Below are 18,044 nucleotides of genomic sequence, written 5' to 3'. Positions count from 1 at the left end.
TATCGATATAATTTTTGCAGCGTGCGAACAGTTTTGAGCAGGCACACAGGGGGGTGATTCCACGATAATTTATGACATTGCGTTTATCTCCTTTTTTGCGCACTGGGAACAGATAAGAAAGTTTCCAGCGGCAGGGGAACTCACATTGCTGTGCCGAGAGATTGAATAGCCTCGCAAGTGGAAGGCAGAGATTGGCTACACAACGTTTTAGAACGTGTTGCGGCTATCACCATGTCTTCTGAAATGCCCGGAATAACGAAACTAAACACATCACGTGGCATCCCAACAGTAGCATCCAGCACTTGTGTTGGCGAAGCGGAGAAATCGTGAAACACTTGCTTGAAATGACGAGCAAACAAGTCGCTATAAGCCGAGTCATTCCCGAGAAACATGGAACAAGGCAACCCGGATTCCTTCCGTTTGGAGTTGACAAACGACCAAAAACTTTTCGCATTCGTGCGAAGGTTCGCTTCCGTGCGTCTCTCGTGTCGATTATAGAGAAAACGATTGTATTTTCGATAACTACGACTCGCCAAAATTGAACAGTCGTTTGTAGTACGGCGAGCGAGAGTTACAATACTTTCGGAGGGCGGCAGAGCGTTGAAGTTTTAGCACGCGTAGGCGTGGGGTAGAGCATGCAGGCTTTAGCGGAGGTCGTCGAGCTGGGACAATGCGGAAAATAGCATCTTCCAGTGCAGCACTGAAAAAATCCACTGCATCATTCACGCTAGCGGCAGTTTCGATAAATTGCCAATCAATTTCCGCAAGCGCATTGTTCAATGCAACATAATCGGCCCGGCGAAAGTCCAAAGAGTAGCACTCAGATGACGGCGTAAAAAGAATCGGCTTAGGTAAACTAAATGACACGACGAGAGCGGGATGATCGGCATCTAGATCAATCAGTGGCTCAACCGGCAAGGAAACAGAAGTGCCCGGTAGTGCGGAATCATTTGCCAGGACAAGATCTAGCAAACGTCCATTTTGGTTCGGAAAAGTATTCACTTGTGTGAACCCGTAAAAGTTAAAACCGCCCAAAAGAGCACAGCAAGCAACCGGCATATGCGAAAACAGTGGATCAATTAATGGTGTGCCACTGTCTGTAAAGCGCCACTGCAAAACAGGTTGATTGTAGTCACCAAATACGAAAGCGGGAGAGCAGGGACTTAATTGTGACGAAATTGACCATATGCTGACGGATGATCGTGCAGTCGTATTTGCGGTCGGGAGGCAGGTAGATTGCGCCTACACTAAGCTTGCTTTGTGGATGTTCTAAGACAACCCACAGCTGTTCCAGTTGACTGGAAATGGGTGACGTACTTACGTAGCTGGCTAGTCTAGTAGATACTGCAATCAGGACTCCGTCACCGCGCGATTTTTGACTGTTTAGGGCAGACCGGTCAGTTCTGAAGACGGAATAGAGTGACCCGAAAAGTTGCGATGAGTAAATTCGGTCGTCCAGCCACGTTTCCGTCAGAACAATCAAATCATATTCGGCCTCCGCAACAGCCAGGAAAAACGAGTCGATGGTAGTAGATCCGGAGACCATTCGAGGAGCAATCACGGGAACTAGAAATCGATAGGACATCAGGTACCGAAAGCTCGGAATCGCTAACATACTCGCCTGAGGTTGCAGGCCGGAAGCCCCCGATACCATCACCGACCACAGGACCGGGACGATGACGATGGCGGATGTCTGCAGCAAGCGCGACTGGGTCGGGAGGTTTGGGAGGTTCGGAAGCTTCCTCAGTGCCTGTTTTAGGGTGTCCCGGATCCGAGGAAGAGCAGGTGGTGGCATAAACCTGCTGGTAGTTGGCAGGACGGATGCATGGACATGATGTGGCTAGTGTGGAGATCGCAGAACCGGAAACACAGCTAGAAGTTGAAGCGGTATCAGGCAAAGGAGAAGCTGAATCGTCAATATACTTGCCAGTAATAGCTGGTTGAAAGACCCCCGACCTACATCTACACTCAGGGCCTAGACGACTATGCAGAGCGTTGGCTGGAGTAAGCGCGACTGAGGCAGAGAAATCAGGGGCTTTTACAGTGCTATCCACGATGCGTCTCGGTGGTGATAATCGAGATTTGATGCAATGAATTCCGTGTGCGCTATCTGCTTCTCCCTCCCAGCTTGGGACTAGCATTCATCCTCAGTGTTTAAGGTGAAAGTTAATGCTTTTCTGTTGATACTGAATCAACACCCGTTCGAACCACACCCAAATTCAAAATGCACCAATACCAACAAGCATTGCAAATTAGGAAAATGAGAAATATCGCAATTTTGACCATATTCTTAAACACAATATTCTTGTATAATTATAATAATTCTACTGAATGACAACTTCAATTCAAAGATTCCAAGTTCAGGGAAGTCCTACTTATGCTCAGGGAAGTCTTGCCGTAATCTCTCTAATAAAGTTAAAAAAAAAATCTTGCCGTAGTTCAGGGAAGGCCTGCCGATCTTCAGCGAAGTCCTGATGAAGTTCAGGGAAGCCCTACCGAAAGTCCTGCCTAAGTTCAGGAAAGTCCTTCCGAAGTTCAGGGAAGTCTTGCCGAAGTTCAGGGAAGTTCTGCTGAAATTCAGAGAAGTTCTGCGGAAATTCAGAGAAGTTCTGTCGAAGCAGCGTTGCGATATTTCACGAAGTTCACCAAGGGAAAAGTTCGCGAGTCATAGTGAGTTTTGGTGAACTTTTCCAACACTGTGCCGAAGTTCATGAAAATCATTCCGAAGTTCAGGGAAGTCTTGCCAATGTTCAGTCACCTGCTGAAGTTCAGAGAATGTCTGCCGAAGTTCAGGGAAGGGCTGCTGAAGTTCAGGGAAGTCCTTTCATTTCAATTCTTGGAAATCAGGGAACTCATGCCGAAGTTCAGGGAAGGCTTGCCGAAAGTCCTGCCTAAGTTCAGGAAAGTCCTTCCGAAGTTCAGGGAAGTCTTGCCGAAGTTCAGGGAAGTCTTGCCGAAGTTCAGGGAAGTCTTGCCAGTGTTCAGGGAAGTCCTGCTGAAGTTCGGAGAATTTCTGCCGAAGTTCAGAGAATTTCTGCCGAAGTTCAGGGAAGTCCTTTCATTTCAATTCTTGGAAATCAGGAAGTCCTGATGAAGTTCAGGGAACTCATGCCGAAGTTTAGGGAAGGCCTGCTGAAAGTCCTGCCTAAGTTCAGGAAAGTCCTTCCGAAGTTTAGGGAAGTCTTGCCGAAGTTCAGGGAAGTTCTGCTGAACTTCAGGAAATTTCTGCGGAAGTCCTTCCGAAGTTCAGGGAAGTCCTCCTGAAGTTTAGAGAATTTCTGCTGAAGTTCAGGGAAGGGCTGCTGAAGTTCAGGAAAGTCCTTTCATTTCAATTCTTGCTGGTTAAAAATCTCAAAAATAAAGTTTAAAAATAAAAACTTTCTTGTTATTTATGGTCGTCTGGGAGGAAGTTCGCGTCTAGTGCTTTCCCCAGGAACCGTTCGCGGCCACCAGTTACACCCCGTCCACTCTTGGGCGTATTCAGTGAGGCATCCTTCAGATTGCTCACAATCTCCGACGCGGGCGAGAGACCAGCAGCAGAGCACTTGCTGATTCGCGGCAACGTTGGCCACCGAATCACCACCAAAACTTCGATTGTAGCCACACAATAATTAGATATGATTTACTTTACCTCCATATCATCTTCATCCCCGCTTGATTGGAACTTACATCACCGACGAACCGACATGCCACAGGAGCATTTCGTTTGTCCACAATTCGATTTATCAAACGAGCGATTCGCTCTTTCAAACGGGCGATCAGATCTATCAAACGAGGTGAGACGCAAACCATGGCAATATAAATTCTACGTGGGTTCGTGTCCTCACTCATGATATGACGCGATTGGATGAGTAGATGGCGGTAGTGTTTAACGTATTTTAAATATGGCGTCTTTGGCAAGAATTTGAATTTTGCTTGTATGAGCTGTCACGTCGGTTCGTCGGTGCTTTCATCACCAATCTCGGTCATTCAGCCAAAGGCCTACCCAAATAAAAACATTGCTAAACGACGTGTTTTGGGTATCATCCAAACCATTTGTGGAAAAGTTGAACTATTTGGGTTATCGTTCGTTTATGGTATTTGTGTATTAGGAAAGCTCAAACACTACATGATCGAACGTGTTTTCTTTATCTATTCAATGGATCTAATGGATCAACGCGTTCACAGAGGTCAAACAAAGGGAAATGTAAAAGCGTCGGTGATAACACTGTCAAAAACAAAAACTCCCAATCCCTCGAGTTCAAAACTAGTAATCCCTATATACAGAGATAAGCGGAAATATTATCAGACGACTTGGCAACGTGATTTGGTTTGTTTACAAAAGCTGCAAGCACTTGCAGCGGAGCACACTGTGTCAGCTTTCTGCGTGACTCAGTGAACTGGTCAACTATGTTTCCTTAAATTTCAAATAACATTTATGGAACATAAAGTGCATTGCCATGTTTTGCCCTAATAGCGGTCGTGGAAGAACCGACAAACCGACAGGAAACTTAAACTTAACTCTTGATCGAGAATCCATAACGGCCGATTCAAATGTACAGCGATCCCATCTGTCATAACCATAGAAATGTTTTATCTAGATAAAAATAATTTGTCCGAAATAGATTAGACACGAACCAACTCATAAATTTTGTACGCGTGTTCGTGGCTAGGATACATATTTTCCGCGAACACGGCGGCAGATATCAGTTTAGTGCTTTGATCAGAAATTTCTTTGTAATTTGTATGGTCATTCATGTCGGTTTGTCGGTGGTGGAAGTTTAACAAAGTGAGAATTTTCCTACCGTCGGATTTTTCCCTAGTTGATTCTATGCGTTTGTGCAGTGTACGTTACAATGATAATTAATTGGTGGAATCTAGTTAAAATGTACTGCTTCGAGGACCCTAATAAACAAATACTCGACCCTTGTACCATCCATTGTTACGGTACAGGAGGGAGACGGTTTAAGTTTTGGCGATTATCTGTGAAGGAACATGATCGCTTGGGTTTTCGAGGCGTTGATTTTGATTTTCCACATTGTGGCATAATCAGTAAAGGTGTCAAGGCATCGTTGGAGCTTGTTCGTAATTTCACGAGGCATCCTACCCTTGACGGCTATCGCGGTGTCATCTGCGAACAGGAAGAACACGCAACCGTCTCCTAGAGTTAGTTGGAAAGTTGGAGTTACAAAGCTTGTAAATAAGTCCGTCGTGCCAGACATTGTCAAACGCCTTTTCGACGTCTAACAAGGCCATGGCTGTGGACTTGGATACAGCTTTGTTACTTCGGATGTTATTCATCACCCGCACTAGCTGATGATTGGTGGAATGCCCCTTACGGAACCCGAACTGTTCCGGAAGAAGAATGTCATGTTCCTCCACAAACTTGTTCAGTCGGCTGAGGATCAATTTTTCGAACAGCTTGCTCAGCGCTGAGAGCAGGCTAATCGGTCTGTAGCTTGACGGTAGTGAAGGGTCTTTCCCAGGTTTGCGGATCGGGATGATCTTTGCCACCTTCCAAATGCTTGGAAAGTAGTGCAGCTCCAAGCATCTGTTGAGGATGGCAACCAGCAGCGAGTGCACCCTCGGGCTGAGATTTTTCAACGCTAGGTTGAATATTCCGTCAAACCCGGGAGCCTTCATGTTCTTACTGTATTTCAGCGCTGAGCAAATTTGTTCCTCTGTAATCCGTTCTTCTGGAGGGACGGCACAAGGGGAGGCATCTAATGTCTGGACGCACTGCGCAACCTGGTTCTCGAGTGGACTTGGGATTGTGGAGCCAAGCAAATGCGACTGGGCAATGTGCTCCCCAATCGCATTGGCCTTCTCTTCGTTGGTGATAAGCCGTTCGTCATTGACTCTAAGTGGTGGAATGGGCTTGGGGTGAGACTTCAGCACCTTGGCAACCTTCCAGAATGGTCTGGAACGGTCGTCCAGGTTCTGAACGAACCGCCCGAAACTCTCGTTCCGGATTGAGACCATTCTGGAAGCGATCTGCCGATTCAGATCGACCATTTCGTATTTACGCTGCAGATCCCCAGTCCGCTGAAACTGGCGTCTACGAACATTTCTGAGTCGAATCAAGAGTTTGGTGTGGGAATCAATTGCTTGGAACTTACCCCTCACAGGAACTCGTCGAACGCACTCTTCGTCAGCCACGGATATGGCTTGATGGAGACCCTCCAGGGCCCGGTCGATGTCCTCCACTGTGTCGAGCGGTGGGTTGTCGTCGATGTGGCGGTCGACCACGCGCCGAAACTGGACCCAGTTGACTCGATGGTAGTCCTTCCGCAGGCACGGTGCAGGGGCCACGTTGCAGCCCAGCTCGGTCAGCACCGGTTGGTGGTCCGAACTCAGGTCGTTGACGGAAACCGGCTTGGCTAATCCGGTGTTTGCCAAGAACAGGTCCAGCGTCGATGGGTTGCCCACCGGTGATGTGAAGGTTGGTTCGTCCGGAAACCAGACGGAATAGAGACCATGCTGGGAATGGTCGAATAGCAGGCGGCCGTTCTGGTTCTGCTGGTAGTTCCGCCAGGCCTCGTGCCGGGCGTTCAGGTCCCCTCCGATTACGAAGCGGACATTGGTGCGGGTTATGATGGCAAGGTCGTTCTTGAACTGCTGTGCTGTACCATTGCTAACGGTACATTGCCGGGGGCAGTAGGCGGCGATGAACCGGACGTTTCCGGTCGATGTTTCCACCTCTACGCCGACGGCCTTGATGATGGAAGAGCGATAGTGGGGTAGGGTGCAGTACTTGATGATGACCGCGACACCGCCCCCCCCCCTGGAGCTGGTGCGATCAAGCCGGACAATGCTGTGGTCGGGCAGCCAGAAGCTGTCACCGGTCTTGAGGTGGGTCTCTGTGAGAAGGCCCACGTCGATGTCGTTCTTGCGGAGGAAGTCTGCAAGCTCAATGTTTTTCGCCCCTACGGAGCGAGCGTTCCAGTTGGCGATCTTTATGGCTTCACGGTCCATAATTAGCGACGAAGGAGATGATAGCTTGGAGCTGTTGTGTTCTTGTAGCGCAGGTGCGCTTGATGATGATGGCCTGGGCCAACAGTGTGACGATCTCATCCGTTGACAGTGGAGAATCGTCTGTAGCTTCGCCGGTTGTACCGGCCAATCCCGGAGCAGGGGGATCCGTCGATGGCCCGGAGGCTTGACCGGGTACTGCAGTGGCAGCCGACTGGGCAGCAGCCAACTGTTGGTTGAGCGGAAGCGGCGGCAACACTGGAATTGGCCGTGGTTTTCCGGAACCTTCTTGCGACCGGGGCCGGATGAGGCCTTCTTCCGGATCTCGGCGTATTCGGCCCGCTTCGGACAGGCCTTACTCGTGGCCTTGTGGGCGGCACCGCAGTTGGCGCATGTGGGAGCGGCTTTCTCGATGCTGTCGATCTTGTGGTTTTTGCCGCATTTGATGCAGCGGCTGGCCATGCGGCAGTTCCTGGTGCCGTACCCGAACAATAGGCAGTTCGAGCACTGAGTGACGCCACGGTGGGTCGGCTTATACCGCTCCCACTTCACTACGATGTGGAACAGTGTGCGTGTCGTCTGGAGATCCTTCACGGTTGTGGAGTTCTTCTCAGGATGGACCAGGTAGAGCTGGTCACGATACTTGATGGCCTTGCTGCGGGTCATCTTGTGGATTTCGACCGGCTTGAGGCCGTTCGCCTTAATCTCGTCCATTAAGGTGGCGGTGTCCATGTCGTGGAGCCCGCGCAGCACCACTTTCAGCGGCTGGGTGACCTCGACGTCGTGGGAGAAGCACTCCAGCTTCATCCTGTCCAAGAGGGCCTGGACTGTGTTGTAGTGTTTTTCGGCCGGGACCATCAGTTTGTAGCCTTCCGTGCACCGTTGAATGGTGCAGCGAAGGCCCTGCTTAATGTAGAAATCCAGCTGCTCCCATAGCCCGGGAGGGAAGCCCTTCACATAGAAGGGTGGCAACTTAACTTTTTTCGGCACCGTCTCAGGGTCCGACTGCGGCTGGGCTCCGTTCTGCAGGGCGGAGAACGGATTGTTGCTCAGCAGCTTTTTTGCTGCCGATGCGGTGGCGCTGCTGTCTTCAGGTCTGGGTCGTTTAGTTCCGGGAGGCCCCGGTTGCGGGTCCGCAACGCCCGTCGGGACGGGCAATGGGGTTTTCTTCTGCTTCTTCTGGACTGGCTCGGTGGTCGCGCCGTCTCCTGGGAGAGGCTGTTTTCCCGGTAAACCGGCACTCGCGTTACCGCGCGATTTCTTACCCATGGCTGGGTCAGCGAGAGCGTCACTACACAACGCGAACGAACGAACGAACGAAACGAGAGAGAATAAAAATCGACTGGACTGCTCAACAGTCCAACGAATGAAAAAAACAAACTAATTGGCAAATCAAAGTTGGCACTCGTGGAGAATAGAAGAACTATGAGAGTGATGATGGTTTAAAATTTTTCCACGGGGAGGTATACGAGTGCAATCTTAAAATGCTTTTATTTTGCAAATGGAGCATTTTATTTAAATCCGGTTGCTGCTACAGTTGTAGAAAAGCTGAAATCTATGTCTACACATAAAAATCTGAAAAGAAATTATTTAACTATATTATAAGTCTATTAAGTAGTCCTTAAGTTTTCTACTAGCATAGCATCAACCAGATTTAAATAAAATACTCCATTTGCAAAATAAAAGCATTTTAAGATTGCACTCGTATACCTCCCCGTGGAAAAATTTTAAACCATCATCACTCTCATAGTTCTTCTATTCTCCACGAGTGCCAACTTTAATTTGCCAATAGCGAATTCGTTTATTATTCAGTTCTAACCTGGATCGGGTATCAAGATTGGGCCTGCTTGTTTTCTGACAAACGTCAGTTCGATCGTTTGTTTTCAAAACCCAGCTCAAGTTGAGGTTCGCACTGACAAAAAGTTCGGTTTCGCACTGGGTTGGAACTGGTTCCAACCCCGATAATAAACGAATTCGCCATAAGTAAATTTTTTTTTTTTTTTTTTTTTTTTTTAACTCTTTATTTGTTCCAAATTCAAAATAAATTACATTTCATTTTAACCTAGGTGCTCCAGTTACTGCAGTAACGTACCAGCCTTAATTGTTATGATATATATCTAAGTGTTTTTACATTGTTCATGTCTTGGCAATTCAGTATTTTAAACAGGTTTTTTAACCTGCATGTCAGTATAACAATTGATATCTTAAAACTAAAAACTAAAACTAAATCTTATCTAAGTATAAAGGGAATTAATCGTTGCAATTGAGGATTGCAACGATTTTTGCCTGAAATTATTAATTATTTTGTTGGACATTTGTGCTAAAGTCTCAACATTCGAAATTCTATGTACTTCGGTTGTACTGTACCAGGGAGGCAACTTCAAAATCATTTTCAGAATTTTGTTCTGAATCCTTTGAAGTGCTTTTTTCCTGGTAGTGCAGCAACTAGACCATATTGGCACAGCGTAAAGCATGGCCGGTCTAAAAACTTGTTTAAATATTAGAAGTTTATTCGTCAGGCAAAGTTTGGATTTCCTGTTTATAAGAGGATACAAACATTTTATATATTTGTTACATTTGGCTTGAATGCCCTCAATGTGATCTTTAAAAGTTAATTTATGGTCAAGTATTAATCCAAGATATTTCACTTGGGTTGACCAGGAAATTGGAACTCCGTTCATAGTGACTATGTGACTACTACTAGGTTTCAAAAAGGAAGCCCTGGGCTTATGTGGAAATATTATAAGTTGAGTTTTGGAAGCGTTGGGAGAAATCTTCCATTTTTGTAAATAAGAAGAGAAAATATCTAAACTTTTCTGAAGTCTGCTGCAAATAACACGAAGACTTCTTCCTTTAGCGGAAATGCCTGTGTCATCAGCGAACAAAGATTTGTGGCAACCCTGAGGCAAATCAGGGAGGTCCGAAGTGAAAATGTTATACAATATAGGCCCAAGAATGCTACCCTGAGGAACTCCTGCCCTAACAGGTAGTCGATTAGATTTGGAATTTTGATAATTTACTTGAAGAGTTCTGTCAGTTAAATAATTTTGAACTAATTTCATAATATAAAGTGGAAAATTAAACTTTTTCAATTTAGCAATCAAACCTTCATGCCAAACACTGTCGAATGCTTTTTCTATGTCTAGAAGAGCAACTCCAGTTGAGTGGCCTTCAGATTTGTTTGAACGAATTAAATTGGTAACTCTTAAGAGTTGATGAGTAGTTGAATGCCCATGGCGAAATCCAAACTGCTCATCTGCAAAAATTGAGTTCGTATTAATGTGAAGCATCATTCTATTCAAAATTATCTTTTCAAAAAGTTTACTTATTGAAGAAAGCAAACTTATTGGACGGTAGCTAGAAGCTTCAGCTGGATTTTTATCCGGCTTCAAAATTGGAACAACTTTTGCATTTTTCCATTTATCAGGAAAGTATGCCAAATGGAAACATCTGTTAAATAATTTTACCAAGAAAGACAAGGTACTCTCTGGGAGTTTTTTGATGAGGATATAGAAAATTCCATCATCACCTGGAGCTTTCATATTTTGAAAATTTTTAGTTATAGACCTTACTTCGTCCAAATCAGTCCCCCAGGAATCATCAAAAATATTTTCCCGAGAGAAAATATTCAGAAAATCCCGAGCAACCTGATTCTCAATAGGACTAGTAAGACCCAAACTGAAATTATGGGAACTCTCGAATTGCTTAGCAAGTTTCTGAGCTTTTTCCAAATTTGTGATCAAAATTTTACCACCTTCTTTAAGCGCTGGAATAGGCTTTTGAGGTTTTTTCAAAATTTTTGTGAGTTTCCAAAAGGGTTTGGAACTCGGGTCTAATTTAGAAATATTATTTTCAAAAGTTTTGTTCCTCAGGGCAGAGAATCGCTTTTTAATTTGTTTTTGCAAACCCCGCCAGATAACTTTCATGGCAGGATCGCGGGTTCTTTGATATTGTCTCCTACGGACATTTTTAAGACGGATCAAGAGCTGAAGATCATCGTCTATTATAATTGAATCGAATTTAACCTCGCATTTTGGTACTGAGGCAGCTCTTGCTTCAACTATAGAAGTAGTCAGAGATTCAAGAGCATAATTAATTTCATCTTTGGTTTGCAAAGGAATGTTTGGATCGAAGTTATATTCCATAAATGTTCGATACTGCTCCCAATCAGCTCTATGGTAATTGAAAGTAGAGCTGTTGGGATTACAAATTATTTCTTGGGATATTTCAAAAGTTACTGGAAGGTGATCAGAACCGAAGTCAGCATGGGTAACCAATTGGCTACAAAGTTGACATGAATCAGTTAAGACCAAATCAATAGTGGAGGGATTTCTTGCAGAAGAAAAGCATGTTGGGCTGTTTGGATATTGAATAGTGTAATAACCTGCAGAACAATCATCAAACAGAATATTACCATTGGAATTGCTTTGAGCATTATTCCATGAGCGGTGTTTTGAATTAAAATCACCAATAATGAAGAATTTAGACCTATGACGGGTAAGTTTCTGGAGGTCACCCTTGAGAAAATTCTTTTGCTGGCCTACGCATTGGAATGGCAAATAGGCAGCTATAAACGTAAGTTGTCCAAATTTTGTTTCAACAGAAACCCCCAAAGTTTCAAAAACTTTGGTTTCAAATGAAGAAAGAATTTTATGTTTGATTCGTCTATGAATAATGATGGCAACGCCACCACAGGGTCCATCAAGACGATCATTTCTATAAATCAAGTAGTTTGCGTCCTTCTTAACCTTATGGGCAGGTTTAAGGAACGTTTCAGTTATAACGGCAATATGCACGTTATGAACTCTTAAAAAGTTAAATAGCTCGTCTTCATTATCTTTAAGAGATCGAGCATTCCAATTTACAATATTTAATACTTTAAAATCCATTACTGAATTTTAAAGTCATGACAATATTATTTGCAAATTTTACTCCAGTTTGAATAGCATCAAACATGGAGTTAGATTTAAGCATATCAGAAATCATGTCAATTAATGAATTCTGTAAAAATTCCATTTTGGGGGCAGTAATGCTTCCTAAGTCAAAATTGTCAAAATTTCCATTAGAACGTTGGTTAGTATTTTGATTTCTACCCGCTGCAATAGCAGCATAGGTAGCTCCATTAACTCGCTGAACATTGTTAGCAGCGAGGGGAGTAGGTACAGATGAAACATTTGAAGCAGGGGAGATATTTGTACCTACGGGTACGAATGTAGAATTTGTTCCTCGCTGACCGTTGTTAACAGCAGAGGAATTTGTACCTGGTCGGAAACGTGGAGCGTTTCCTACCTGACGGTTAGAACGAGATTGTAGGATCGCTTTGCGAGTCTTACATTCCCAAAAATTGGATTTGTGGTTTTCACCACAATTTGAACATTTAAATTTCTTAGGATCTTCCTTCACAGGACAGTCGTCCTTTGCGTGAGAGGAATCACCACAATTCATGCATTTAGCTGGCATGTAGCAATTTTTAGTTCCGTGACCCCATCCCTGGCACTTACGGCACTGGGTGAGGTTTTGGAAATTTCCTCCAGTCTTCCTGAAGTGTTCCCACTTCACTCGGACATGGAGCATAAGGCTAGCTTTTTCTAAGGCCTTAAGGTTGTTTAGTTCACTAGACTTGAAGTGAACTAAATAAAAATCATTAGAAATCCCGTTGCGCGAATCGCCAGGACGGGATTTCATTTTCATTTTGATTACTTGGAGTGGCACAACTCCAAGTAATTTTGCCAGTTCATCTTTGATCTGATCCAGGGATTCACCACTGGGCAGTCCTTTCATGACAACCTTGAACACACGTTCAGTTTTGGTGTCGTAAGTAAAAAATTTGTGCTTCTTCTCAGTAAGATACTTGAGAAGACATTTAAATCCGTCCAAGGTTTCAGCCAATACACGGCATTCACCCCGACGTCCAATTTGTAGTGAAAACTTAACTTTCACGAAATTCAAAAGTTCCATGCGAAGAGCATGGAAATCGGTAGTGGTTATCACAATAGGGGGAATCTTTTCCTTCTTGGCATTAAGCCGGGAAAGTTTACTAGAATTTTTCTTGGATGATGGATCATTCTCATCATCCGTGAGCAAATCAAATTGATTACTCAAATTAATTTCATCAGAAGGGGGGTCAAGAGTTTGCCCCTTTCTTTTGCGTTTAGGCGCCATGGCGGCAGTAAATTTTTATCCAAATCGACTTCCAAGCAGATTACTATAAGAATCTGAAGGATCGAAGAGGAATTTTCCAAATCGATATCCAAGAAGGATTACCTCGGGTAGGGTCCAAACAAGGATCGAAGAGGAATAAGAGTTGAACAAGGTAGAAATTTTTTACAGGTTGAGCACTGAAAAGTGCTGTTAAAATTTGTTGTAGCTTTAGGTAGTAGTAACACTTCCTTCAGCAAAAAGCAAATAGATCCGCACGGCAAGAGAGCACGATGCGGACTGACCATAAGTAAATCATTTTCTTTTATACACTGCCTACTACGGTATGAGCTATATAGATCTTTTTGACCTTTAATCGTCTTTCTCTATCTAGCACACATGGATGGATGGACGGTTTGTTTTCCCACTAATCTGTTTCCCACTTGCTCGCACTCGTTCGATTTAAATGGTGCAGTAGTGTGCGCCGATTAAACGTCATAAAGCTCTATAGGTTACGTGAGGTTACGTGCATGCAAAGAAAACCAAGGCATTGTATGCACAGGTGAAACGAGAACCTTATTTGTACGATGGTGCAAACATTATCACGCATACGGTACACTACGGTATAATCCAATAATTGCACCTCCGAAGTTCCCAAGTGGAATACCGTTGAGGCCAACATCTGAGCTATTCGATTAGGTACAACACTAAATACATAGGGGAAACAGTCCTATTGTTGCGATACGTTAGAAGCGCTAGGAGCCTATTGATGTGTATGAAGACCTCCATACACAACAATAGGCTTCTAACGCTTCTAACGTACCGCAACAATAGGACTAGTTCCTCTACATAATTTTCACTGACAATGGACGAAACAAACTTTTAAAATTTTCAATCTACTTACTTGTTTTGTTCCCCGCCGCTACGCTCTAGTCTTTATCAACTGAATCAGCTTCACGTCAAATGCCTTTGCAATCATGGAGTAATCACATTTCACAAATATATATTCACTCAGTCATAAGACAAAATGCCGCCTAGCTAGAACCAATTTCTGACCGTGTAATCAGTGGGGAGATGATTCAATGCTATTTAGTTTTACTTGCTCCATAAGTAATCGGAAAGAACCAGCTCCCGAGATCTAAAGAATTATCCAAAAAAACACACACACATACATACGCAACAACTGCCAATGATTGTAACAATGGGAAGGGAGAATTATTTTAATCGTTCTAATCATGTAACACAAATGAGACTACGTTACTATTTGTACATAAACCCAAGACAAACAAAAAACTATAAAATTTCAAATCATTTCACAAGAAATAGAAATTGAAAAGGGAGATTGAGAGGTTCGAAATCGCGTTATAGCCAAATTACGTCGTAGGAGGAGGAAGAGTAAACCTGCTGCATCAGTGGGCTTGATTGAATTGCACCGTATATTCGTGGAGTTCTCGAATAGTTTAGGAAAATGAACAACAGCAACAATACGGATAGTTACGGAGTTGTAGGTCAAAGATGGTTGAGGAGAGCAATGAGCATCAGCGAATTACGACAGCGGGAGGGCAGTTAACAAGAACAAGCATGTGCCACGATCTGAATGATACTGAAGGAAGTCGTGTATACAGCACGAGCACGCATCATAGGTCGATCATTAAATTCAGTATCTGCATTACATTTAAAGTACTCTAAATTCAAGACAACTAGGTTTAAGTGGTTTAAATTAGTTAAAGGGAAATATTACAACAATTCAAATCGGTTTTAATCGAACTGAACAACATGTGAAAAAAAAGGTTAAACGATATCACTCTTACTAGGAAGTTTATTGTAACGAAGCATAAGGGAGACATCAAGAATTGAGTTGGAGGAATTTTAAACATATGAAATTACAGCAAAGAGAAAAAAAAAGACGTTCGATGATATCCAAGTTTCCAACTATAACGAGAATTGAATTATACACACAGCGTCTCATACGCAGACGAACATTTCAGTACACTCTCACACTCATTCTATTGTAATTTTCAAAAGGGACATGTGAAATAAATCTTTTTTTCTTATACAAATATACATGAACAAAAAACGAATAACGGCTCGACTGTCTTTTAATGGCTGCCTACAAGGAAAGAACCCAAATCCGCATTGTTGTCGGTAATAATTCACATCTTCTTTATTGAACAGTTGATACAATCTTATTCTCTATGTTACACTTAGGGGAACAAGGGGCAAGAAGGTCACCCTAACGATAGTGCGTTGTTATATGCGATTCCGTGAATATTTATAGGAGTTTGTGCACCGAATTGCAAGTTTATAACCTTGTCTTCTAAAAAATGCTATTGGGCAACAGGGCCATAGGTCTAAAATGAAGTAAAACTGATAAATGTTCACTTATAAACAACAAATTACCATTCTTAAGGATGGTTAAGCAACTGCTTTTATTGTTTATTCCACAAAAATATTGACTTATCCACATGGTATATATTGACCAAAAAATATAAACCATGTGCGCCAAAGAATTCAAAGGGAAACTATGTTTGAGATACTATTTTTTATACAGTTTGTTTTCCAACATTTCACGAAAACAATGTATATTGCAAACATAAATACCCCATTGTGCTAATTTCTGAACATTTTTATACAATTTTACACATAAATGTAGGGGTGGCACTCTTGCCCCGAATAAAGTTTATTTTTAGTAATATAATTTTTCATCAATTAGAGAAAATATTTAATAATTTATTGTTATGATGCCGTTGCCTATTGTTATTTTATGATGCCTTATTCTTATAAAAAAAACTAGCTTTTCAATACATCACCACAAAATGATTTTTTGCATTTTTTTTACGACTTCGATTCGGACAGAAGTTTCTGCAGAATGCTTCATAGGAATACCATGCATTGATTCATGGTAAGATAGGATTGAAATGTTTTCATTATCAAGATATATTGAGGGTGGCACTCTTGCCCCTAGTTCCCCTATCGACGTAAAACAAATTTGGCGCAGAAAGCTGTCATCTAAAATTAGCGAAAATATTTCACATTTCACTGCTTACACGGACTTACAGAGGTACCTACTGCCGAGAGCCGCAACGCATCCACACAACAGAGACCTGTCTTCTGTTCCGATCACGTACCGGACAATGATTTACTGTGACAGGTGTGGATTTGTCCTTTCTTGCGTTGCGTTCCTTTGGCAAAATTTTGGTTTAATAGTTTTTTACATTTTATAAAAATATTTACGATAATTGTACTTACAGTAACCTAACATCATTACACAGCAATATGTGCATTAAACCTTTCTTATAATCCTAACAGTATTACACAGTGACACTTAGTGTACTTGTTCGTACTCAAAAATCGCTTATTCAACTACGCAAAAAAAATAATACAGTCACGTCTTTTTCAGGTTCGGCCGGAGGCTTGGCCTCCAGGAAACCAGGACTAGTACTCTATATCTCTCTCTCTCTCTTTCTCTCGTTTTAGATCTAGTTCTAAAGCTAATCCGGCTCATCGGGAATTGGCCTTCTGCTTCTGCATGGCAAAGTAGATGATGGTGGCGCCCATGTTCGTTCCACCCCATTTGGCGCACTCGGAGATCTGTTTGTTTTTGGGACGAGAAGAAAGTAAAAGTGGGTGGTTAGAAAATGGATGCCTTTCTCCCAAGTTTTGGCGTCGGTGAATGTGAAAGCGGAAACGTTATATGCGCACAGTTACTGGGTCAGGTGGGAATTAAGCGATGTCCAGCAAACATTGTAGATGAAAGTTCAGCGGATTTTCTAGCTGACTATTCAGCTATCAATGTTTGTTGGGAGCGTGTTTTGTGGAGAGGGTTAGATTGGATACAGCCCAACGTACATTTGAAGCCGAAGGAGTTTGAGTTAAATTGTATCTACGGCGATTTAGTTCAAAGTTCATAGCGGTTATACTTTTGGTCAAAGTGCAAACGCTCATTTCGCATAAAAACATGTAACTACTTGTTAGTTACAAAGAGGTTTGAGTCATTTCCATTTGGTGAATTTTCATTTAAATTCGACAGATGGGACATTTTCCTATAATCCTGCTATTCAACCAGACTTGTTTCTGACAGACAAGGAATCAATTTTGACAAACACCTTCTCGAAAATCGGCCAATCAACAACTGAGGAATTGTCGAACGTTTTAATTTATTTTCGAAGTGTCACATTTATGTGAATTTTCACCAAATGGAACACAGCCCAAGAGTCACAATCAGCGATTTTGTGATCATTGAGTGAGTGAAAATTGATAAAATCGCTGAATACGACTCTCAGGAAGCGAAATTAACAGGTTTTATGTGTCAAACACATACTTTGCAACGTCTTCTTGTAACTTACAAATAAAACATGTATTGATTACATCTGGGGGAAGACGGGGTAAGAACACCCGGTGGAATACGGACCACAGCCAGTTCTACCCAGAGACGTTGAATAGATACAAGCATAGACTGAAGCAAGAAGAACCAAACGAACCGACAAACGCTGAACAACGTTGCCGCGCACTTCATTTTTATTCAGTTCCGGTCGAACGTTCAAATTTTCCCAACTGTATTGCCGCGCTGTATGAAAGTCATTTGAAGCAACTCGAAGAAACATGGTTGCCAGTGACATTGCCAAAAGATACCTCATAAACCGTGCTGCTGTTTGGACAGAAATTTTCTTTGCGCGTTTCTATCAACGTCTCTGGCAGTGTTGCCAGATATACCGATTTATCGGTATTTATACGAGTATTTATACCGATTTCCGAACTACCGTATGCGTGATAATGTTTGCACCATCGTACAAATACGGTTCTCGTTTCACCTGTGCATACAACCCAACTAACAATTTTAGCTGCAGATTAGCTTATACAGCCAAAAATTGGCTTATACAGTTAATTTTTGCCTGTATAAGCTAGTCTGCAACTAAAATTGTTTGTTGGGAATGCCTTGCTTTTATTTGCATGCA

General features: G+C 43.0%; 1 protein-coding gene across 2 annotated transcripts in view; it reads right to left on the bottom strand.

Annotated features, from left to right (window-relative positions):
* Positions 1 to 16,498: 16,498 nt before the first annotated feature.
* The window catches only part of l(1)G0469 (lethal (1) G0469), a 32,624-nt gene continuing 31,078 nt past the window's right edge, over positions 16,499 to 18,044 (bottom strand). For both annotated transcript variants that reach the window (XM_065221057.1, XM_065221056.1), the window contains exon 4: positions 16,499 to 16,680. Coding sequence is in view for 1 of the 2 variants with exons in the window: in XM_065221056.1 (XP_065077128.1) it covers positions 16,591 to 16,680 (90 nt within the window). In the remaining variant the exon portion in view is untranslated. The remainder of the gene's footprint in view (positions 16,681 to 18,044) is intronic.

Source organism: Ochlerotatus camptorhynchus, unplaced genomic scaffold (genome assembly GCF_037179485.1).
Source record: "Ochlerotatus camptorhynchus isolate MF236.1 unplaced genomic scaffold, CSIRO-AGI_Acam_v1.1 ptg000011l, whole genome shotgun sequence".
Taxonomy (NCBI): domain Eukaryota; kingdom Metazoa; phylum Arthropoda; class Insecta; order Diptera; family Culicidae; genus Ochlerotatus; species Ochlerotatus camptorhynchus.
The sequence above is the reverse complement of the archived record's forward strand: the minus strand, read 5'-3'. Positions and strand labels throughout refer to the sequence as shown.